General features: G+C 36.8%; 1 protein-coding gene across 1 annotated transcript in view; it reads left to right on the top strand.

The window, feature by feature from the left end:
- The window catches only part of LOC124227844 (short-chain dehydrogenase/reductase family 16C member 6-like), a 38,677-nt gene that overhangs the window by 6,859 nt on the left and 7,343 nt on the right, over positions 1–24,475 (top strand). Inside the window, exons 3-4 of the mRNA XM_046641847.1 lie at positions 8,141–8,240; positions 8,695–8,839. Coding sequence (XP_046497803.1) covers positions 8,141–8,240; positions 8,695–8,839 — 245 coding nt within the window. The remainder of the gene's footprint in view (positions 1–8,140; positions 8,241–8,694; positions 8,840–24,475) is intronic.

Here is a 24,475-nt window from a genome sequence, read left to right as displayed (position 1 = left end):
TTTATTTTTTACTGATCTTATTAGCTCCTGTATTTCCAGACTAGAGGACCAAAACCAAGAAATGTCTCCACCAAGGTTCACTCCTAGTATTTTTAACTATGACAGATTTCCTTTATCTTGAGGTCCCTCAATTCCCCCCCCCCCCCACCCCCAAGATTCCTGGCCTGCCAGGAAATGAACTTCCTTAATACCTGTAAGGCTGGGAGAGATCCTGTCAGTCTCAGTACAGGTATCAATCCAGCTTCCTGAGAAGGCAGCTTGGTAGGCATTGCTTCCACAGATGAACTATAACCATTGTCCCTAAAAAGTGAGTTTGTCATACATGATTAAATGAAATTTATCCTTAGATAGGACACATCTGTGCTCTGGTTGCACTATCAATCTCCTCAATTATATCCTGGGAACAAGAATATCTGGCTCTAATTGGACCTATGATAATAAGCACATGGCCATGAAAGAGGAAGGATCTCAGTAATGGTCATTGTAATACAGTCATGCGTTGCATACTGATGCTTCAGTCAACAACAGACCACATATACAACAGTGGTCCCAGAAGATGAGTACCATGGAGCCTAGGTGTGTAGTAGGCTATACCATCTAGGTTTCTGAAAGTACGCTCTATGTTGTTCACACAACAAGGAAATTGCCTAACATTGCATTTCTCACAATATATCCCCAACATTAGGTGACACACGACTATAGAATCTGCCTACTGCCCTAAGTAGGTTTGTAAACAAGGGCAATTAATATCTTTCACATTATCTATAAAATGGCTTGTTTGTTTAGGGATATATGGTGGTTAGAATAAGTAAATTTCATTCCATATATTTGTCTGAGCTTAAGATGACATTCATTAAGAAGACATTCATCTAAAACCCAAGTTCAGAACTAGAATTATCGTCATCCTCATGTTCCTCTGGAGAGGTGTTAGTTTATAGTCCACGCTAAGATTCTCCATAAGGTATTTTTCCAGAATTCTGAAGGTAACAGTTGGAGTGAGATACATTTCCAAAAGAGTGTCATTGCAGGTTGCATAAGTATAGCTTCCCTAATTGAGGATTAGAAATAGATCAAGAAGAAAGGAAAAGGACTTCATATGCCCAACAGAAAATAGATCATTGACCACATTTAAATCTCCTCCTTGATTCCGGAATCCACCCCTATACAGTTATTTGTGTTTTGCTGGTTCCTGGCCAGAGTCTGCTTTCATATTGTCAGCTGCTTCTGGACTAAAGAGGCCCTAGGGACCTGATTCAGTCCCTGCTGTGGCCTTACAAGTGTTCCCTCACAGTGGCAATGACAGCTCACACTGAAAAGCCTGTATCAACAGTCAACTCCTAGGTGCAGGCCTTTCCAGTGTGACTTTTAGTGAGTCCTGCTGTCCTGTCTTCCGCAATACAAAGTTTCTGTCTTGTAGCACCACAGGCTTCAGGCAAGATGCAGGAAGCCTGGAAACTTCCTATTGATGACAAAACTGAATGGATCGGATTAATTTATTTGTTCTCAATTGAAGAAAGTATAAACCTCTATTGAGGTATAATCCACAACTATTTCATGCAAATTTGGTTAATTTTTGCGTGAGAGCACTGACAAATCTTTAGAGCCCCTCTCTCCATCCTGGCAAGTATACAATTGCTGATGAACCATATTTGTATTAATAAGCTTACTCGGGAAAGGTTGAGTTTTTCTTTTTGACTTGACAGGTCTTCCCCACATTTCCTCAAGGCAGATCCTAAAATAGTGTTAAGCTAATGAAGAAAGGTGGAGCATGCCAAATATACCTCATTGTTCCTAGCATCCCTGTTGCTGCTGATTCCATGTCATGGGTTTCAGCCAAGGGAAGAGGTCTTGCGTGCTTTAGTCACCTACAAAGTGCCAAAGATGACTCTGAATGCGGTAATACCTCCATAGTTTTATTTCTCTAAACAAAAGCATAGCTGAATGGTTATTGATATCTTAATAGCTAGAGTGACAATACAGTCTTTTTTAAACAAGCCTACAGAAGGTGACAGCATAATTAACAAGGAACCTAAGAGCTTTCAGACGTGACAAATTTTTGTTCTTTGTTTTAACAATTCAATAGTGTGACAAAAGTTAGCTAAAGGGCTCAGAATATTCTGACAAGCTAGGAATCTCCACTCTTGGGGCAGATTACAGGAGGGTAAAGAATAGCCTTTTAATACCTTCTTTATAGCAGACTGAATATTCTAAGGCCAATTTTAAGCTACCAGTTCCCTCAGCTTTATCATACATACCTTTGTTTTGCTTATTAATTTTAATATGCATTATATACATGTATAATCTTAAACATATAAAATATATATATAGCTACATAACAATATCATTTTTAGCTGTCAACCTAACTTCAAAATATAATTAACTTTATCACCCTGTTAGAAGATAAGGTGTATGCCACATGGAACTCACCTTCTCAATTTCAGCTTTACAAAAAACAAGTCAAAACTGTGCTAAGAGGCTCCATACCTTTGCTCTGTGAAGTTTTATTTCTTTTAAAACTTTATGGGGAACCAAAGATTTCCCATAAATTTACCCAACTTTAATATTATCCTAAAGCCTTCAAGCACTTACTTTGACACTAGAGGGTAATACGACCACTGGTGATATTAAAAGGTTGTCAAAAAGATGACATTGAAAAGTTGTAAAAGACAGTGCAACTAGACTAAGTCCAAACAATTTGCAAAAACTAAAGTTCAAAAACGTCAATCCTTTTCTGTGCTATAAAGTCACCATCTGTCATAATTCAATTTAACTGAACACAAATATTTGTATTCTTCATAACCTGAAATATTTTGTGGAAACAATGATAACTTATCTGACCCATAAGCAGGGTGAAAAAATTTAAGTTTACTAATCAGACTTTTCCATAAGAAAAATCAAGTCTTACATCAAATGCAATAAAATAAAATCAAGCAAATCCGATACTTGTTTGCATTAAACCCCACACATGATAAAACCAGGGGAAAATAGATATAGCTGTTTATCAAACAAGTTTCATTAGTTCACAGATTTCTCTTGATTATGAGTAATGTGTAAACCTGGACCCACAAATAGCTCTCTATTGAGTTCCCTGGTTAAAAATTCTTTACAAGTTTCATTAATACTTTTTTTTTTCTGATGAGGAAGATTGTCCCTGAGCTAACACCTGTGCCAGTAGTCCTCTATTTTGTACGTGGGACGCCACCACATCATGATGGGCAGTGTGTAGGGCTGCGCCTGGGATCCAAACCCGCAAACCCCAGGCTACCAAAGCATAGCATATGAACTTAACCACTACACCACCAGGCTGGCCCCATCATTAATACGTTTTTGATGACTAATTGCTCACTCAACACTTATTTGCATTCCTTTTTCTTCTTTTTAATGGTGGATATCTAGATAGTGAGAACAAATGATGAATTTCTGTGATAAATTCAATTTCCAGAATATTCAGGAAAAGCCCTGCACTGATACATAGCACTACAAACACAAACAGATCCTTAAAATACCTAGTCCCTTTCCCTCTTTGAAGGAAAACTTTCCTTAATTGGAATACAGAAAGCTGGCAGCAAATACATACACACACACATTTGAAAAAAAAACCCTCGTGGAGAAAAGTGAAAAAACTGAACCCCTGCAAGTGGTTAGCTCCCTGTGAGTAAATAACAGCATACACTGATCATTTTTTTAATTTCTCCAGTGTTCAGCCACATCACAAACTGCTATGCTACAGGCCTCTACTTTCTCTCTCTTTCATCTGGGGCATTTCGCTGCCCCAAACCATGAAATTTCTTATCAAAAGTAACACTGACATATATTTTCAATTCCGTTACTCAGGTTCACCTTCTTGAAAGTTTTAAAAACTTTCAGACGTTCATAGTGATGCTGCAGCTGGACCTCCACATCCAGGCTTTCCAGTCCCTAAATTCCATGAGGTCTACCAGATGATCACCCTAGAGATGCCCTCTGGGACCTAGCCAAATTCTTCACACACTTGTGTTGAAAGACAATAACTAACTCTTGCCATCTCCAACTAGCCTGTAGTTATGACTAACCAATGCAACAGGATTTTTTGTTTTAAAGATTTTATTTTTCCTTTTTCTCCCCAAAGACCTCCAGTATCTAGTTGCATATTTTTAGTTGTGAGTCCTTGTAGTCATGGCATGTGGGATGCCACCTCATCATGGCTCGACAAGCAGTGCCATGTCTGTGCCCAGGATCCAAACTGGCAAAACCCTGGGGCCACCAGAGCAGAGCGCAAGAACTTAACCACTAGGCCACAGGGCCGGCCCTGCAACAGGATTTTTTAACTTGTAGATTTGAAAAACAAAGATGTCGTAACCACAAGAGACAGACGCATAAAATACCACCACACTTGGACATGAAATGTCAAAAGAAGCCAACTGTCTGCATTAGGAAGAAATTCACCAACCAGTTCAGCAGCTCTGAAACAAAGATAGTAAGATCCAGAAGATCTTGGAAGCAAAGGTGACATTCTTTGATCCACTGGCTGATCTCTACTGTACAGGGTCCTTGTAGATAAGCACATTTCTCAGACTCCCTAAAACTCAACACAAAATTCTGACATTGTTAAAATCACATATCTCATAGAAACAGATGGTGAGCATTGTCTGTCAAGGTTTTATATAATTCATTTATGGGAGAACCAGCAGAATAACACAGCCGATAAATTGATAATATGTGGAATTTGAAATTATATACTCGATGAAAAAGAATGCTGAAATATGACCTCTTAACTCTTACCCCTAGGATTATCTTTTCTATTAGACAAAAAGAAAAATCACATCTATTAGTTTTCTACATGTTAACCTCTAATTTTACAGGACTGTAAAATATCTGGGTCCTAATAATTCTTAGGCAATGTTATATTGCCTAGAGAGTTAGATAAACCTCAGGCAACATTATTAGAAAATGCTCTAGCATGTTGAAAGTCACGGAATCATCTCTTTGCCTTATTTCAAGTTTCGGATAATTATTTCTGAACAGAGATTAGATAAAAGAGCCCAGTATTGGGGGACAGAGGAATGGAAAAGTTTCCTGAGAGAAGCTAAGAAGCGCAGAGGAGGGAACTGGGACTTTTTCACGGCATGGAGACTTAGAATACTGAATTAACTTCTTGCTTGAGGATGAATGAATGAATTTTCCAAAAATAGCTGAGAAAATATCGAAATTACGGTAAGCAATTCCAAACCATTTTATTCACCAGAGTGTGTTTTCCTTGCATTGAAATTCCTCTTTCCTGGAACAGTTTTTCTCATTCTGCCAATCCGTTAGAGTGAGAGGGAATCTTATTTACAGTAAAGCCAGGAAGGTGAATGTGATTCAATTTTAATACAAATGCTGAACACTACATGGAAGAGCTCAGCATATTAGAAAAACCAGGTTTTAAGTTTTTTAGCAAACTATAAATGTGAAGTGATGATTTAATTCAATTAGTCTAGTTTACATAAAAGGAAGAACAAGCCAAACAATACCTCATAGATTAACACATAGTAAATTTTAAGATCCTTGAGAACAGTGACTACATGGTACTGGTGACTATTTGGTGCTGCCACAATTTAAAACATCAAAAGTGTTAAATAAGTTGGTAGAAGCAGAAGGAGGAGTTTGAGTCGGGACGCAGAGGCAACCAGCAGCTAGCTCCTTGGTGGTCATGGGCCTTGTTCGTTTTGGGCCTCCTTGCTCCCTGAGAGGGGAGGGGAGCTTCGCTGCCGAGAAGAGCCGCCACCGCCCAAGGCCCCAGCGTGAAGTCGCCAGGACTTCTCTCAAACTTGTGGGCTGGGGAGACTCAGATGTTGGCCTCAGCTCCTAGGCTGAACTCAGCGGATCGGCCCATGAAAACTTCTGTATTGAGACAAAGGAAAGGATCCGTCAGAAAGCAACATCTGTTATCCCGGGCTTGGCAGCAAGAAAGAGGACAGGTAGTGGAAATCCTGCAATCTGAAAAGCAGACTGAAAGGTGACAAAGAAGCTGAAGATGGGTGGTGGAGAGAGGTAGAACATTCCAGCCCTCAATCTAGAAATGTTAGTAAGGACCAACAACAGCTTAATAGACAGAAGACCAGGGATCAGAATTCCCAGATGAAGATTATTCGTAAGAAAAAAAAAGGGACATGCTTATAACTTCTCAGTAGTTGCATGGCAGGCCATGCAAAATGGGGGAAAGAACAAACATTTCCCAAATAATTGCTCTGGCTTCTCAAGTCTCAGCTTACTTTTTAAGTCTCAGAACTATGCTGGAGCCAAATTTAGTGAGCGGCCGTCACCAAGTGTTCTGCCTAAACCACCAAGCCGGTGGGTTCCTGTTTCTTTTTATCCTTCTGATAAGGAAATAGTGACATTTCAACTTAAAACTTTACTTAAAGTCTGGGTATAAAACAAGAAAAAGTACTAAGGTTTAATTTTAGTTACATTTAAGGGTAGTTGTCAGGTGTTTCAGACCAAATTCACTAGGGAATTAATCTATTTGTGTAAAACTGCTAATTAACATAGAAAACATAATTAGACTTCATCTCGTTTTGTACTGTGTGCACTGTGATGTAATGGTAATATCAGTGCAACTTAAAATATCTAAATTATTGATAATTGTACTTGATATTAACTATTCTCAGTTGAGTAACTCTTAAGTGAAACCATTCGAGTTTAGATTTGGGGAATGATAAAGGAATCAACTCTTTGTGTTGCTTGTTGGAGGAAAATACTGATTCAAGATTATCATTCATGGATCAGTAGATTTACTTGTTGAAAGCTAGTGAATCTGATTATAAGCATCTAGTTAGGGCACACGGATTGAAAACTAGTTGAGTACTGGAAAGTTTAATGTCCTAGAAATACCCAAACCGGTAACATGCCAACAACCTGATGCACTGCCAAAAGAAAACGTGAATTTTTCTTAGAGTTACATTTTAGTAAACTGTACAGTGGTGAATGTGGAAGGAGCACTAGGGGCTATTTAGATGCGACAGTATATACCCCAGTGGCCCTGTTTCTTACAGACAGTGGGGGTAAGTGTTTGCCAACAAATGCACCAAAACAGTGTTTGTAGAAATAGTATTTGGTGGTCACTGAGTAGCTCTGAAAATACATTTTTGTATTACAGCACTGCACAAGCTATTCTGACAGTGATCTGGCTGCAAATCATCCCTGCAAACCTTGCTTAAAGCGGGGAGCTGTATAATCTGAAAGTTTAAAGTACCTAGGAAAGAGCCATGCAAATACATGTAATAAACTTGTAGCATCTGTAAAGTTTTGTTGGCATTTATTCTACAAAAATAGAATATTTTAGTATGAATTTGCCAAATGTAAGACCATTGACTCTTTCTTATACTATGGCCTAATTTTAAAGGTCCAAAATAATTTGTTTTTAAAGTTTGCCCTTGTGCTAAAGTGCCAGTGATATGCATAGTTGATTTGGTTGTAAGCTATATTACAAAGTAAATCCTAGTGTAGTAAGTTTTATATAACTGAAAGGTTTTAAGCTGCTAAAACACTTCCTATTTTTAAGAGATTTGAAATGCAGTATGGGTCTATTTTTTCTTCCGTAAGCCCAAAGATTAACTATTAAAGGGTCCCTTCATTCTTAAAGATTCATTTTGGCTGTCAACAATTTTTGTAACCTATGATACAAGTGTAGTTTACTGTACAATGGCAGTGTATTTTTGTCACCAATAAGTGCAACCCGGGGACTACTTATACAAAAGATGTAATTTCTTCCTTCAAACCTCGATCACATGTTTTACCTCCTTTAAAGGTAAATGCTAAGTGTAACAGTTAACTCAATAGTAGAAGAATGTGGAGGGGTCAACTAAAAATGTCTGATTTTTTCTAATTTGGCAGCTTTTATTGTTATTTTTATGCAGAATGGCTAAGCTGTATTTCTCCAAATAAATTCAGATGAGATAATATTGCCCAAGTCAAATAATATCCTAAAGACAAGTTTATATAGTACTTACCATACATATATGAATTCGAAGCATGAAATTAAGTAAAATTGCTTTTCTCCTGCCTCCAAAAAAAAGTGTTAAATAAATAGTAAATGAATCTGTAAAGTCATCAAATACTTGCTGGGCAAATAAAATAATAAACGAATGACATATTGACACACTCTATTTATATCTTCTAGACTTGTAAGGCTTTCCTTCCTTCCATGATCAAAGCTAACCATGGTCACTTAGTCTGTATTTCAAGTGCAGCAGGACTCGTTGGAGTTAGCGGGCTATCAGGTGAGTACTTCACTTCACCAAGTCCCTTTGTATTCTCCAGTCCACAGCACCCAGAAATTAGGACTCTTCCAAGGTACAGAGAACTCTTCCTGTGCCAAGGGGAAATCTCTGGAACATTTGCCTCTGTGTATATTGCCAGCATTCCTTTCCATTTCCCTCCTTAAAATGGCAGTGATAAAGGGAGAGAGTCTCTTCTTTTTAAAAAACAAAGAGAAGAATGTGCCTGTTGGCTCATTAGTCTTCTTGGGTTAAGAGAAATTGAAATAATTTCCGTCTTGTTGTTGGATATATAGTGTGGAGATACAGGAGTAGAGCAGCCACAAAAATGACTTTAACAGTGATGCTTTGTCCCCAAGGATAAGCCGGAGAAAGGGGAGGGAATTTCGATTTTTAAAATAATTCCAAAAATTAACTTGTCAAATTCTATTACTAACAGCGCTTCACTTTGTTTCAGATTATTGTGCCAGCAAATTCGCAGCTTTAGGCTTTGCAGAGTCTCTCTTCCTTGAATTAAATCTGGTAAAGAAAACTAAAATTAAAACCACCATCATTTGCCCATATTTCCTCAAAACTGGAATGTTTGAAGGTTGTACGACCAAGTAAGTGAACTCTTACGGTAATCTTTGCTCTTATAATAATCTTCCAATATGTGTCAATTACCGTCTGTTCATTTTGAAGTTTTGAAATATGGACAGTAAAACAAAAGAAATTATTTGAACGCCTAACTTAGTAAAAGAAAAAGTTCAATATGCATTGGATTGGTGAATTTATTCAATTTAAAATAAAATATAGTAATGAAGTTTATGGTATGGTGAAATTGAAAACTAAATAGCTAGTCAGAATATCACAATATAACAGGAAAATTGGTAGTGAGAAGTTATTAAAATATTTAGGATTGCAGTGTTGAGAAGATAATTTCTTTCCTAAAAAGAATACTGAAGTAAAAATAATCCAAAAAATACAATATTTTGTAAGATTGATTAATACATGTGGGGAAGTATTGGGGGGTGATATTTTGCCATAAAAGTTACATTTGTTTAAACAGTACAAATGCGGATACAAATAAAATATGAGGGTTTTTACACAAAGGAGCCAATCAGTAGAGTATAGTGAAAAGTATAAACAGGATTTAGGGCAAGTGTAGACATTTGAATTACTAAAAAGAGGACTGACATGATCCAAATAACATAAATCAGCTGTATTTGCAGGAAAGAGAGACAGCCAACAAAAAAGGCTCTCTAAAAAGCAATGAGGCTATTCAGAGTCTAGTGAAACTACAAATTTACATAGAAAGCACCAAAACAGGAGGTGAAGAGTATAGAGGGAGAAAATCTCTCACAAAGAGACATCTATTAAGATGGTCAAAATTAGCAAAAACAATGGTCTACTTTCATTCTTTTGCATGCGGCTGTCCAGTTTTCTCAACACCATTTATCGAAAAGCCTTCCATTTCTCCATTGTATGTCATTGGCTCCCTTGTCAAAAATTAGGTGTCCATAAATGCGTGGGTTTATTTCTGGGCTTTCAATTCTGTTCTATTGATCTGTATGTCTGTTTTTGTGTCGGTACCATACTGTTTTGATTACTATAGCATTGTAGTATATTTTGAAATCAAGGAGTGTGAAATCTTCAGCTTTGTTCTTTTTTCTCAGGATTCTTTTAGCCATTCTGGGTCTTTTGTTGTTCCATATAAATTTTAGGATTTTTTGTTGTACTTCTGTGAAAAGTGTTGCTGGAACTTTGATAAGGATTGCATTGAATCTGTAGATTGCTTTAGGAAGTATGGACATTTTAACTGTTAATTCTTCCAATCCAAGAGCACAGAATATCCTTCCATTTCTTTGTGTCTTCTTCGATTTCTTTCAACAATGTTTTATAGTTTTCGGTGTACAAGTCTTTCACCTCTTTGCTTAAATTTATTCCTATTTTATTCTTTTTGTTGTGATTATAAATGGCATTATATTCTTAATTTCTCTTTCAGCTACTTTGTTGTTAGTGTATAAGAATGCACCTGATTTTTGTATGTTGACTTTGTACCCTGCAAGTTCACTATATTCATCAATTATTTTTAATGGTTTTTTGGTGGACTCAGAGTTTTTTACATATAAAATCATGTCATCTGCAAATAGTGACCATTTTACTTCTTCTTTTCCAATTTAGATCCCTTTTATTTCTTTTTCTTGCCTGATTGCTCTGGCTAGGACTTTGAATTACTGTGTTAAATAAGAGTGGTGAAAGTAGGCATCCTTGTCTTATTCCTGTTCTCAGAGGAATAGTTTTCAGTTTTTCACCATTGAGTATGATGTTAGCTGTGGTTTTGTCATATATGGTCATTATTATGCTGAGGTTCTTTCCTTCTACACCCATTTTATTCAGAGTTTTTATCATAAATGGATGCTGTATCTTGTTGAGTACTTTCTCTGTGTCTACTGAGAGGATCATGTGATTTTTATTCTTCATTTTGTTAACGTAGTGTATCATGTTGATTGATTAATGGATGTTGAAGCATCTCTGCATCCCTGGAATATATCCCACTTGATCATGGTGTATGCTCCTTTTAATGTACTGTTGTATTCGATTTGCTAATATTTTATTGAGGATTTTTGCATCTATGCTCATCAGTGATATTGGCCTATAATTTTCCCTTTTTCGTGTTGCTTTGTCTGGTTTTGGTATCAGGGTAATGTTAGCCTTGCAGAATGAGTTAGAAAGCTTCCCCTCCTCTTCAATATATTGAAAGAGTTTGAGAAGGATAGATATTAAGTCTTCTTTGAATGTTTCATAGAATTCACCAGGGAAGATGTCTGGTCCTGGGCTTTTTGAGGGGGAAGGTTTTTGTTGTTGTTGTTTTTTGCTGAGGAAGGTTTGCCCTAAGCTAACATCTGTTGCCAATCTTCCTCTTTTATTCTTTTTTTTAATGTGAGCTGCTCCCACAGCATGGCTGCTAACAGATGAGTGGCGTAGGTCCACACGTGGGAACCGAACCCAGGCTGCCAAAGCAGAGCACGCCAAACTTAACCACTAGGCCACCAGGGCTGGCCCTTTTGCTGAGGTTTTTGATTACTGTTTCAATCTCCTTGCTAGTGATCAGTCTGTTCACATTTTCTTTCTTCTTTATTCAGTTTTGGGAGGTTGTACAATTCTAAGAAGTCATCCATTTTTCCTAGATTATCCAATTTGTTGGTATATAGCTGTTCATAGTATTCTTATAATGCTTTGCATTTCTGTGGTGTCCGTTACAATTTCTCCTCTTTCATTTCTGATATTATTTTTCTGAGCCTTCTTTTTTCTTGGTGTGTCTAACTAACAGTTTGTCGATTTCGTTTGTCTTTTCAAAGCACCAGCTCTTGGTTTCACTGATTTTTCCTTTTTTATTTTTTTTAGGTCTCTATTTCATTTATTTCTGCTCCAATTTTCATTATTTCCTTCCTTTTAATAAGTTGGGGCTTCATTTGTTCTTCTCTTTCTAGTCCTTTACGTGTATTGTTAGATAGTTTATTTGAAGTTTTTCTTGTTTTTTGAGGTAGGCCTGTATTGCCATAAACCTCCTCTTAATTCTGCTTTTGCTGTATTCTGTAAATTTTGGCATGTTGTATTTTCATTCTCATTTGTCTCCAGGTACTTTTTGATTTCTCCTTTAATTTCTTCATTGACCCAATAGTTGTTCAGTAGCATTTTGTCTAATCTCCACGTATATATGGCTTTTCTAGTTTTCTTCTTATAGTTGATTTCTAGTTTCATACCTTTGTGTTCAGAAAAGATGCCTGGTATTATTTCAATCTTCTTTAATTTATTGAGACCTGTTTTGTGACCTAAACTGTGATCTGTCCTGGAGAATGTTCCATGTGCATTTGAAAAGAATGTGTGTTCTGCCGTTTTTGCATGAAATGTTCTGTATATATCTACTAAGTCCATCTGGTTTAATGTGTCATGTAAGGCCAATGTTTCTTTATTGATCTTGTCTGAGTGATCTATCCATTGGTGTAAGTGGAGTGTTAAACTCCCCTACTATTATTGTGTTACTGTCAATTTCTCCTTTTATTTCTGTTAATTATTGCTTTATATATTTAGGTGCTCCTGTGTTGAGTACATAGATATTTACAAGTGCTATGTCCTCTTGTTGGATTATTCCCTTTATCATTATGTAATACCCTTCTTTGTCTCTTGTTACAGCTTTTGTTTTAAAGTTTATTTTGTCTGATACAAGCATTGCTACCCCAGCTTTCTTTTCATTTCCATTCACATGGAGTATCTTTTGCTATCCTGTCACTTTCAGTTTGTGAGTGTCTTTAGGTCTGAAGTGTGTCTCTTGTATGCAGCATATATATGGGTCTTGTTGTTTCATCTGTTCAGCCACCCTGCTCTTTTGGTTGTAGCATTTAGTCCATTGACATTTAAAGTCGGTATTGATAACTAGGTACTTATTACCATTTTGTTTCTTTTTTTCTGGGTGTTTTTGCAATTCTTCTCTGTTCTTTTCTTCTTCTCCTGCTTTCTTGCCTTATGATTTGTTGGCTTTCTTTAGTCTTACGTTTGGGTTCCTATCTCTTAACTTTTTGCGTATTTATTATAGGTTTCTGATTTTTCATTACCGTGAGGTTCACATATAATAACCTATGTAAAGAGCAATGTATGTTAAGTTGATAGTCTCTTAAGTTTGACCTCTTACTAAAAGCCCTACACTTTTACTCCTCCCCCCACATTTATATGTTTTTTGATATCATATTTTACTTCTATTATTTTCATGTATTCCTTAACCTCTTATCATGGAAATAGATATTTTTAGTATTTTTGTCTTTTAACCTTTGTACTAGCTTTATTGGTGGTTGATCTACTACCTTTCTTGTATATTTCCCTTTACCAGTGATATTTTTCTTTGATAATTTTTCATTCCTATTTGTGGTGGGTTTTTTCCCACTTAAATAAGTCCCTTGAATATTTCTTTTAAGGCTGGTTTAGTGGTAACGAACTCCATTAGTTTTTGCTTGTCTGGAAAACTCTATTTCTCCCTCCGTTTTGAGTGATAACGTTGTTGGCTAGAGTATTTTGGGCTATAGGTTTTTCCATTCAGCACTTTGAATATATCATGCCACTCCCTTCTAGGCTGTAAGGTTTCTGCTGTGAAGTTGGCTGATAGCCTTATGAGGTTTCCTTTGTATGTAATTTGTTTCTTTACTCTTGCAGATTTTAGGATTCTCTCTTTAATTCTTGACATTTTAATTATAATGTCTTCACGTGGGCCTCTTTGAATTCATACTATCTGGTGCTCTCTGTGTTTCCTGTACCTGGATATCTGTTTCCTTCCTCAGGTTCAGGAAGTTTACAGTTATTATTTACTCAAATAGGTTCTCTGCTCCCTTTGTCTCTCTCTTCTCCTTCTGGGACATCTAGAATACAGATGTTCATAGGCTTGATGTTGTCCCAGAGGTCCCTTAGGCCATCCTCATTCTTTTCAATGCTTTTTTCTTTTTTCTGTTCAGCTTGGGGGATTTCCTCTACTTTTCTATCCAGCTCACTGATCCATTCTTCTGTGTCATCTGCTCTGCTGTTGATGCCCTCTAGTGATTTTTCATTTCCATTATTGTATTCCTCAGTTCTGATTGGTTCTTTTCCATATTTTCCAATTCTTTATTGAAGTTCTCACTGCATTCATCTATTCTTCTCCCAAGATCAGTAAGCACCTTTATGACTATTAGTTTGTACTCTTTATCAGGTAGATTGTTTATCTCTGTCTCATTTAGTTCTTGTTCTGAGGATTTGTCCTATTCCTTTATTTGGATCATATTCCTCTGTCTCCTCATTTTGCCTGCTTCTCTGTGCTTATATGCATGTATTAGGTAGATTGGCCACATCTCCTGATCTTGGAAATGTGGCCTTATGTAAGAGATGCCTTATGGGGCCCAGAAACATGCTCCCCTCTCATCACCCATGCCAAATGTTCCAGGAGTGTCCCCTGTGTGGACCACTTATGCCCTTCTATTGTGGTGGGGTTGTTCTTGCTGCTGGTGCCTGGCCCCCAGGCCAGCTGGTTGTAAGGCTCAGATGTGTGCAGCTGCTACAGCAGCTTTATTGTGTGAGGCAAGTCCTGGCATGGCTGACTGTGAGGTCTAATAGCACACAACTACTGCGGTTTTGCTGTTAAGTGAGTCAGGCTCCCAGTGTGGCTGGTTGCTAGGCTCAGGGACTCACAATTGCTGCAGACCTCTGGTGGGGCTCTCTGCATCACATGGCTGTTGTCACACTCTCTCAGGAGAACAGATAGGTTGGGCTGCTCCCAGGCACAGCAGCACACAAGGATTTCAGGTGTTGTGAGGTGAAACAAATCCACTGTGTGGCTTTTTGAGATGGCCAACAGCACAAATCTGCTGTGGCTGACATGCCCCACTACCTGCAGAACCATATGCACACCATGTAGGCCCACACAAAGACTTGTACATAAATGTTCGTAGCACCATTATTCATAATATCCAAAAAGTGGAAACAACCCAAAAGTCCATCAAGCGGTGAATTGATAAATGTGGTACATCTGTACAATGAAGTATTAGTAAGTCATTAAAAAAATGAAGTACTGATACATGCTACCACATGACGAACCTTGAAAACATTATGATACTTACAAGCCAAGCACAAAAGGCCACATATGGTATGATTCCATTTATATGAAATGTCCAGAATAGGCAAATCTACAGAGACAGAAAGTGGATTATTGGTTGTGAGGAACTGGAGGAAGGGCAAATGAGGAGTGATGGATAATGGATACAAAGTTTCTTTGGGGAGGGGTGAAAGAAGTCTGGAATTAGACAGTGATGAATGACTTTCTGAATATAGTCATGTGCTGCTTAACAACGTTTTGGTCAATGATGGGCCACATATATGTCAGTAGTCCCATAAGATTAGCACCATATACCCTAGGTATGTAGCAGGCTATACCATCTAGGTTTGTGTAAGTACACTACATGATGTTTGCACACTGACAAAATAGCCTAACTACACATTTCTTAGGACATATTCCCACCATTAAGTGACATGTGACTATGTCCTAAAAATCACTGAATTGTATATTTTAAAAGAGTGAATTTTATGGTGTATGAATCGTATCTCAATAAAACTGTTATAAAAAATACAATGAGATAATTCTTCACAACAACTAGGATGGCTATAATAAAAAGGATAGATAATAACAATGTTAGTGAGGATATGAAAAAATTAGAACTCTCACACATTGCTGGTGAGATTGTAAACTGGTACAGCTGCTTTGGAAAATAGTTTGACAGTTCCTCAAAATGTTAAACATGGAATTACCACATGGCCTAGCAATTCCACTACTAGGGATATACCTAGAAGAAATGAAAACATACATCCCTTCCAAAACTTGTACAAAAATGTTCATATAGCCTTATTCGTAACAGCTAAAAAGTGGAAGCAATCCAAATGTCCACAAACTAATGAATGAATAACCAAAATGTGACATATCCATACAGTGAAATATTTTATATGGTGAAATAATGCAGCAAAAAATCAACAAAAGCATTCTATGAGAAGCAATTGGCTACAACTGTCCCTCAGTATCCATAGAGGATTGGTTCAAGGACCCCTTTGGATACCCAAATCCACGGATGCTCAAAGCCGTTATATAAAATGGTGTGTTATTTGCATATAACCTATGCACATCCTCCATATACTTTAAGTCATCTCTAGATTACTTACAATACCTAATTTAATGTAAATGTTATGTAAATAGTTGTTATACTCTATTGTTTAGGAAATAATGACAAGAAAAAGTGCCTGTACATGTTCAGTACAGACACAACCATGGTAAGCCTTTCCATCTGCAGTTGGTTGAATCTGCAGATGAGCAACAGAGGGTTGACTATGTATGCAATTCACAATATTTTATTATTATTTGCAAATTGTATATTATAAATTCTTTATATAAATAAAATTTATAAGTTTATATATACACATAATGTATATGTGTGTGTATATATATATACAATGTACGTATATATATACATTTTTTTTTCAGTTTGATTTGTGCTAATTCCCTCATTTACAGAATTAGTGTGCCTTGTCTCTGATTGGCCAGGCCAACTGTTTAGACCATTTATTGTTGCAGTATTATTGCTAGCCCACTTTCCTCTTTTAACTGTCACAATAACTTCCAAATCTTGGCTGACTTCCTCTCCACTCAGGGTCAACATCTTTCATCATAAAGCACGCAAAGTGATTAAGCCTCAACACTTGGCAGCACAGAAGTCAAAGGACTTGTAGATTCATCCGCTTGTCCAGGTCCTTGCCTCACAGGCTGTCTGAACTCTTCTCCATCAGGGGCCTTTTGTAGTAACAAGTGCTGAGCTTGTCTTTGGCATTGACTCAAGTCTAAGAACGAGACGAACACAGCTTTCTGAACTGCCTGGGAATACACACTCATCCTCCCACCCACCCGTGTTCTCCAATCCCAGTGTAAATCCAAGTAAGTCAGAAGGTGAAGTTTCTGTCCCATTTTGCACCTTCCTGACTAGCCAGTAACATAAATATAGCTAATGGTAATACTTTTCTCATAATTATTGAGTATTCATCATTTTCCAGAGATTGTGCTAAGCACTTTTCAAGTGTCATCCCATTTAATTCTCACAACCATATAAAGTACACACTATTATTACCTCCATTTTATAGGTGAGTGAACTGAGGTAAGGAGTTATGTGGTAACACACTCAAGGCCACATAAGCAAAAGAGCTGCATTCCAGATTTGCACCAAGGCAATCTGAATAGAGAGTCTGCTTAAATACCACGCTAAATATATAATATGTAAAAATAAAAGGCAAATAACAAATCGAGAGACAATATTTTCAATATATATAATAATTATCAGCCTTAGCATATAAAGAGAGAAAGGATAGGAAGAGGCAGTTTATGACAGAATTATGAAAGCTAATAAGCACATAAGAAATCTCTACATAAATGAGTAAAGAGATTTCAATATGAAAATATAAAGTTTTACTAAGCATATTGGAAATATTTTTTTACAGTAATATATAGCATTGGCCAGTGTATAAGGAAAATTTCCACATTCATAAATCATGAGAATGTAAAGTGTTCTTCACTTTTGGAAGAGACTTGGCGTTAGAAATTGCCTATCTTTTGGCCCAACAACTTTATAATTAAGATTTTATCCCAAGGAAATAATTGTGGATGTGTATCAAGAATTATCTACAGAGATGATCATTGCAATACTGCTTTTTCCTCTCAGCTTTACTGAGATATAGTTGACATATAGCATTGCATTAGTTTAAGGTGTACGACATAATGATTTGATGTATGTTTATACTGCAAAAGGATTACCACAATAAGGTTAGTTAACATCCCTCACCTCACATAGTTACAATTTTGTTTTCTCGTGATGAGAACTTTGAAGAACTACTCTTTTAGCAACTTTCAAATATACCATATTATATTGTTAACCATAGTCACCATGCTGTACATTATATCCTCACAACTTCTTTATCTTATAACTGAAAGTTTGTACCTTTTGACCAACCTTCACCCATTTCTCCTCCCCCTACCCCCCACCTCTGGCAACCCCAATCTGTTTTCTGTTTATAAGAGTTTAGTTTTTTTAGATTTCACATATAAGTGAGATCATACACTATTTCTCTTTCTCTGTCTGACTTACTTCACTTAGCATAATGTCCTCAAGGTCCATCTATACCAATGCAAATGGCAAGATTTTCTTTTTATGGCTGATTTATACTTCATTGCATGTGGCCACAAATTTACATTCTCACCAACAATGCACAAGGGTGTCCTTTGCTCCACATCCTCATCAACACTTGTTATCTCTTGTCTTTTTGATAATAGACATTCCAACAGGTGTGAAGTGACATTTCACTGTGGTTTTACTTTGCACTTCCCTGATAATTAGTGATGTCGAGCACTGTTTCATATACCTATTGGCCATTCAAATGTCTTCTTTGGAAAAATGTCTATTCAGTTTCTCTGCCCTTTTTTGTGAGGAAGATTGGCCCTGAACTAACATCTGCTGCCAATCTTCCTCTTTTTGCTTGAGGAAGATGTCCCTGAGCTAACATATATGCCAGTCTTCCTCTGTTTTTAATGTGGGATGCCACCACAGCATGGCTTGATGAGCAGTGCTAGGTCTGCTCCCGGAATCTGAAACTGCAAACCCTGGACCATGGAAGCAGAGCACACAAACTTAGCCACTATGCCACCAGGCTGGCCCCATCTCTGCCGACTTTTTAACCAGGTTGTTTTTTTCAGTGTTGAGTTATATGAGTTCTTTATATAGTTCAGATATTAACCCCATATCAGATATATGATTTGCAAATATTTTCTCCTACCCTATAGGTTACTTTTTCATTTTGTTAATGGTTTTCTTTGCTGTGCAGAGGCTTTTTAGTTTGATGTAGTCCCACTTGGTTTTTTTGCTTTTGTCTTTGCCTTTGGTGTCAAATCCAAAAGTCCAATGCCAAGACTGATTATCAAGGAGCCTACCCTCTACGTGTTCTTCTGGGAGTCTTATGGTTTTAAGTCTTATGTTCGAGCCTTTGATCCATTTTGAGTTAATTTTTGTGTATGGTGTAAAATAGTGGTCCAGTTTCATTCTTTTGCATGTGGCTGTCCAGTTTTCCCAACACCATTTATTGCAGAGACTATTCTTTCTCCATTGTAGATTCTTGGCTCCTTTGTGGTAGAGTAATTGACCATATATGCATAGGTGTATTTCTGGGCTCTCTATTCTGTTCCATTGGTCTATGTGTTTGTATTTATGCCAATACCATACTATTTCGATTACTAGAGCTTTGTAATATGGTTTGAAATCAGGAAGTGTGGTGCCTTCAGCTTTGTTCTTCTTTCTCGAGATTGCTTTGGTTATTCTGGTTTTTTTGTGATTCCACACAAATTTTAGGATTATTTGTTCTGTTTCTGTGAAAACTGCCATTACAATTTTCATAGGGATTGCATGGAATCTGTAGATGGCTTTTGGCAGTATGGACATTTTAACAATATTGACTCTTCCAATCCATGAGTATGGAATATCTTTCCACTTACTTGTGTCTTCTTCAATTTCTTTCATCATCGTCTTATAGTTTTCAGTGTACAGATCTTTCACCTCCTTGGTTACATTGATTTCTAGCTATTGTATTCTTTTTGATACAATTGTAAATAGGATTTTCCTTTTTTTTTTCCTTCTGCTTTTTCTCCCCAAATCCCCTCAGTACATAGTTGTATATTTCAGTTGTGGGTCCTTCTAGTTGTAGCATGTGGGACACTGCTTTAGCATGGCCTAACGAGTGGTGCCATGTCTGCACCCAGGATCCGAACCGGCAAAACCCTGGGCCGCTGAAGCGGAGCGCGAACTTAACTACTCGGCAATGGGGCCGGCCCCAGGCTTGTTTTCTTAATTTCTCTTCTGATAGATCATTATTAGGGTATAGAAACACAACTGATTTTTGTATATTAATTTTGTATCCTGCAACTCAGTTGAATTCGTTTATTAGTTCAAGCAGTTTTCTGACGGAGTCTTTAGGGCTTTATATACACCCTATCATGTCATCTATAAGGAGACAGTCTTACTTCTTCCTCTCCAATTTGGATGCCTTTTGTTTCTTTTTCTTGCCAAATTGTTCTGGCTAGGATTTCCAGTGCTATGTTAAATAAATGTGGTGACAGCGGGCATCCTTGTCTTGCTCCTGATCTTCGATGAAAAGCTATCAGCTTTCCACTGTTGAATATGATATTAGCTGTGGGCTTGCCATATATGGCCTTTATTATGTTATGGTAAGTTTCATCTTTAAAATTATTTTCTTCACTTCTTTGTTTCTAATATTATTATTAAAATAGCAGTAAGAAATGATAATATGTAAGTGCTATAAAAGAAAAAAGGTATTATGAGAGAGAATAAGGGGCATATACAGTTATACACTGCATAATGACATTTTGATCAAGGACAGATTTCATCCACAGTGGTGGTCCCACAAGTTTAGTAACATATAGCCTAAGTGTGTAGTATGGTGTGCCATCTAGGTTTGTGTAAGTACACTCTATGATGTTCACACAACTATGAAATGGCCTAATGATGCATTTCTCAGAACATATCCCAGGTCGTTAAGCAGTGCATGACTGTAATTTAGAATAGGGTAAGGTGGTCAGTGATAGGCTCTCAGAGAAAGTGACATTGCAACTGAGACCAAAAGGGTAAATAGGAACCAACCAGGTAAAAAGCAAATAGGAAGAGCATCTAGGTAGGCTGCATAAAGCCTCTGGGATCAGAAAGAACCAAGAAAACTTAAGAACCTGCAAGAAGATCACTGTGTCTGAATAGAGTGAGCAAAGTAGAGAGTGAAGTCAGATGAAGTTGGAAACTATATATACATTTTTTCTCTCCAGAGGAACCATTGTTAACCATTTATCAGCACACCTCTGTTCGTTATAGTCTTCTACTTTTGTTTCTTTGAAATTCTTCATGATAAATATTTTTAAATAAAAAACCCATATAAGCTAAGGAAATGGTCATAAAGGAAAAATGTGGTATTGGGAATAAATTTCTAGAAAATTTGAAAGAAGTGCACCTACAAAAGAAATCTTTTTGTTGTTGTATTTTTTTTAATTGCAGTAACATTGGTTTATAACATTATATAAATTTCAGGTGTACATCATTATATTTCAATTTCTGTGTAGATTACATCATGTTCACCACCCAAAGACTAGTTGCCATCCACCACCACACACATGAGCCTAATCACCACTTTCACCCTCCACCCTCCTCCCTTCCCCTCTGGTAACCATCAATACAATCTGCTTCTATGTGTTTGTTTGTCATTTTTGTCTTCTGTGTATGAGTGAGATCATACAGTATTTGAGTTTCTCCCTCTGACATTTCACTTAGCATAATATCCTCAGTGTCCATCCAAGTTGTCACAAAGGGCCTGATTTCATCATTTCTCATGGCTGAGTAGTATCCCATTGTGTATATCTACCACATCTTCTCTATCCATTCATCCCTTGATGGGCACCTAGGTTGCTTCCAAGTCTTGGCTATTGTGAATAATACTGTGATGAAGATAGGGGTGCCTGTATCTTTATGCATTCATGTTTTCACATTCTTTGGATAAATACCCAGCAGTGGAATAGCTGGATCATATGGTAGTTCTATTCTTAATTTTTTGAGGAATCTCCATACTGTTTTCCATAATGGCTGCACCCAGTTTGGACTCCCATCAGCAGTGTGTGAGAGTTCCCTTCTCTCCACATCCTCTCCAAGACTTGTTGCTTCCTGTCTTGTTAATGGTAGCCATTCTGATGGGAGTGAAGTGATATCTCATTATAGTTTTGACTTACATTTCCCTGGTGGTTAATGACATTGAACAACAACTTACTGATGGCCAGCAAACTTTGGAGAAATCTCTGTTCAGATCTTTTGCCATTTTTTAATTGGGTTGTCTTTTTGTTGTTGAGATATATGAGTTCTTTGTATATTTGGCATATTAACTCCCTAGAATATATATGGCTTACAAATATCTTCTCCCAATTGTTAGGTTATCTTTTTGTTTTGTTGATGGTTTCCTTTGCTGCGCAGAAGGTTTTTGGTTTGATGCAGTCCCATTTGTTTATTTTTCCTATTGTTTCCCTTGCCTGGTCAGACACGGTACTTGAAAATATGCTGCTAAGACTGATGTCAAAGAGTGTACCGCCTATGTTTTCTTCTAGAAGTTTAATGGTTTCAGGTCTTTATCTTCAATTCTTTAATCCACTTTGAGTTAATTTTTGTGTGTGGTGTAAGATAATGTCTACTTTCATTCTTTTGCATGTGGCTGTCCAGTTTTCCCAGTACCATTTATTGAAGACACTTCCCTTTCTCCATTGTATGTTCTTGGCTCCCTTGTCAAAAATTAGCTGTCCATAGATGTGTGGGTTTATTTCTGGGCTCTTGACTCTGTTCCACTGATCTGTGTGTCTATTTTTGTACCAGTACCATGTTATTTTGGTTACTATACCTTTGTAGTGTATTTTTAAATCAGGGAGTGTGATATCTCCAGCTGTGTTCTTTTTTCTCAGAGTTCCTCTGGCTATTTGGGATGTTTTGTTGTTCCATACAAATTTTAGAATTCTTTATTCTATTTCTGTGAAAAATGTTGTTGGAACATTTATAGGGATTGCGTTGAACCTGTAGATTGCTTTAGGAAGTATGGACATTTTAACTGTTAATTCTTCCAATCCAAGGGCACAGAATATCTTTCCATTTCTTTGTGTCTTCTTCAATTTCTTTCAACAATGTTTTACAGTTTTCAGTGTACAGATCTTTCACCTCTTCGGTTAAGTTTATTCCTAGGTATTTTATTCTTTTTGTTGCAATTGTGAATGGGATTGTATTCTTAATTTCTCTTTCTGCTACTTCGTTGTTAGTGTGTGGAAACACAACTGACTTTTGTATGTTGATTTTGTATCCTGCCAGTTGACCGTATTCATTTATTATTTCTAAAAGTTTTTTAGTTAATTCTTTAGGATTTTCTATATATGAAGCACATCATCTGCAAAGAGTGACAGTTTCACTTCTTCTTTTCCAATTTGTATCCCTTTTATTTCTTTTGCTTGCCTGATTGCTCTGGCTAAGACTTCCAATACTATGTTAAATAAGATTGGTGAAAGTGGGCATCCTTGTCTGGGTCCTGTTCTTAGAGGAATAGCTTTCAGTTTCTCTCCATTGAGAATGATATCAGCTGTGGGTTTGTCATATATGGCCTTTATTATGTTGAGGTACTTTCCCTCTACACCCATTTTACTCAGAGTTTTTATCATAAATGGATGCTATATCTTGTCAAATGCTTTCTACTTGTCTATTAAGATGATCATGTGATTTTTATTCTTCATTTTGTTAATGTAGTGTATCATGTTGATTGATTTGCAGGTGTTGAACCATCCCTGCATCCCTGGAATAAATCCCACTTGATCGTGGTGTATGATCTTTTTAAAGTATTGTATTTGCTTTGCTAGTATTTTGTTGAGGATTTTTGCATCAATGATCGTCAGGGATATTGGCCTGTAATTTTCTTTTTTGTGTGTGTTATCCTTGTCTGGCTTTTGTATCAGGGTAACGTTGGCTTCATAGAATGAGTTAGGAAGCTTCCTCTTCTCTTCAATTTTTCTGGAAGAGTTTGAGAGGGATCGGTATTAAGTCTTCTCTGAATGTTTGCTGGAATTTACCAGGGAAACCATCTGGTCCTGGACTTCTATTTTTTGGGAGGTTTTGATTATTGTTTCAATCTTCTTAGTGGTGATTGGTGTATTCAATTCTCTATTTCATCTTGATTCAGTTTTAGAAGGTTGTATGATCCTAAGAATTTATCTATTCCTTCTAGATTGTCCAATTTGTTGGTGTATTGCTTTTCGTAGTATTCTCTTATAATCTTTTGAATTTCTGAGGTGTCCGCTTGTAATTTCTCCTCCTTCATTTCTGATTTTATTTATTTGAGCCTTCTCTTTTTTTCTTGGTGAGTCTAGCTAAACGTTTGTCAATTTTGTTTATCTTTTCAAAGAACCAGTTCTTGGTTTCATTGATTTTTTTCTATTGTCTTTTTAGTTTCATTGATTTCTGCTCTGATTTTTATTAATTCCTTTCTTCTACTGATTTTGGACTTTGTTCTTCTTTTTCCATTTCCTTTAGGTGCACTGTTAAATTGTTTAATTGAGATTTTCATTGTTTGTTGAGGTAGACCCGTTTCAATATAAACTTCCATCTTAGAACCACTTTTGCTGTATCCCATAGATTTTGGCATGTTGTACTTTTATTTTGATTTGCCTCCAGGTATTTTTTTATTTCTCCGTTGATCTCTCCAGTGACCCAATCGTTGTTCAGTAGCATTTTGTTTAATCTCCACATATCTGTGGCTTTTCTGATCTTCTTCATGTAGTTGATTTCTAGTTTCATACCTTTGTGGTCAGAAAAGATGCTTGGCATTATTTCAGTCTTCTTAAATTTATTGAGACTTGTTTTGTGGCCTAATATGTGATCAATCCTAGAGAATGTTTCATGTTCATTTGGAAAGAATGTGTATTCTGTGGTTTTTAGATGGAATGTTCTGTAAGTCCATCTGGTTTAATGTGTCATTTAAGGCCAATGTTTCCTTACTGATCTTTTGTTTGGATGATCTATCCATTGGTGTAAGTGGAGTATTAAATTCCCCTACTATTATTGTGTTACTGTCTATTTGTCCTT

This window comes from Equus quagga, chromosome 16 (assembly GCF_021613505.1).
Source record: "Equus quagga isolate Etosha38 chromosome 16, UCLA_HA_Equagga_1.0, whole genome shotgun sequence".
Lineage (NCBI taxonomy): Eukaryota > Metazoa > Chordata > Mammalia > Perissodactyla > Equidae > Equus > Equus quagga.
The sequence above is the reverse complement of the archived record's forward strand: the minus strand, read 5'-3'. Positions and strand labels throughout refer to the sequence as shown.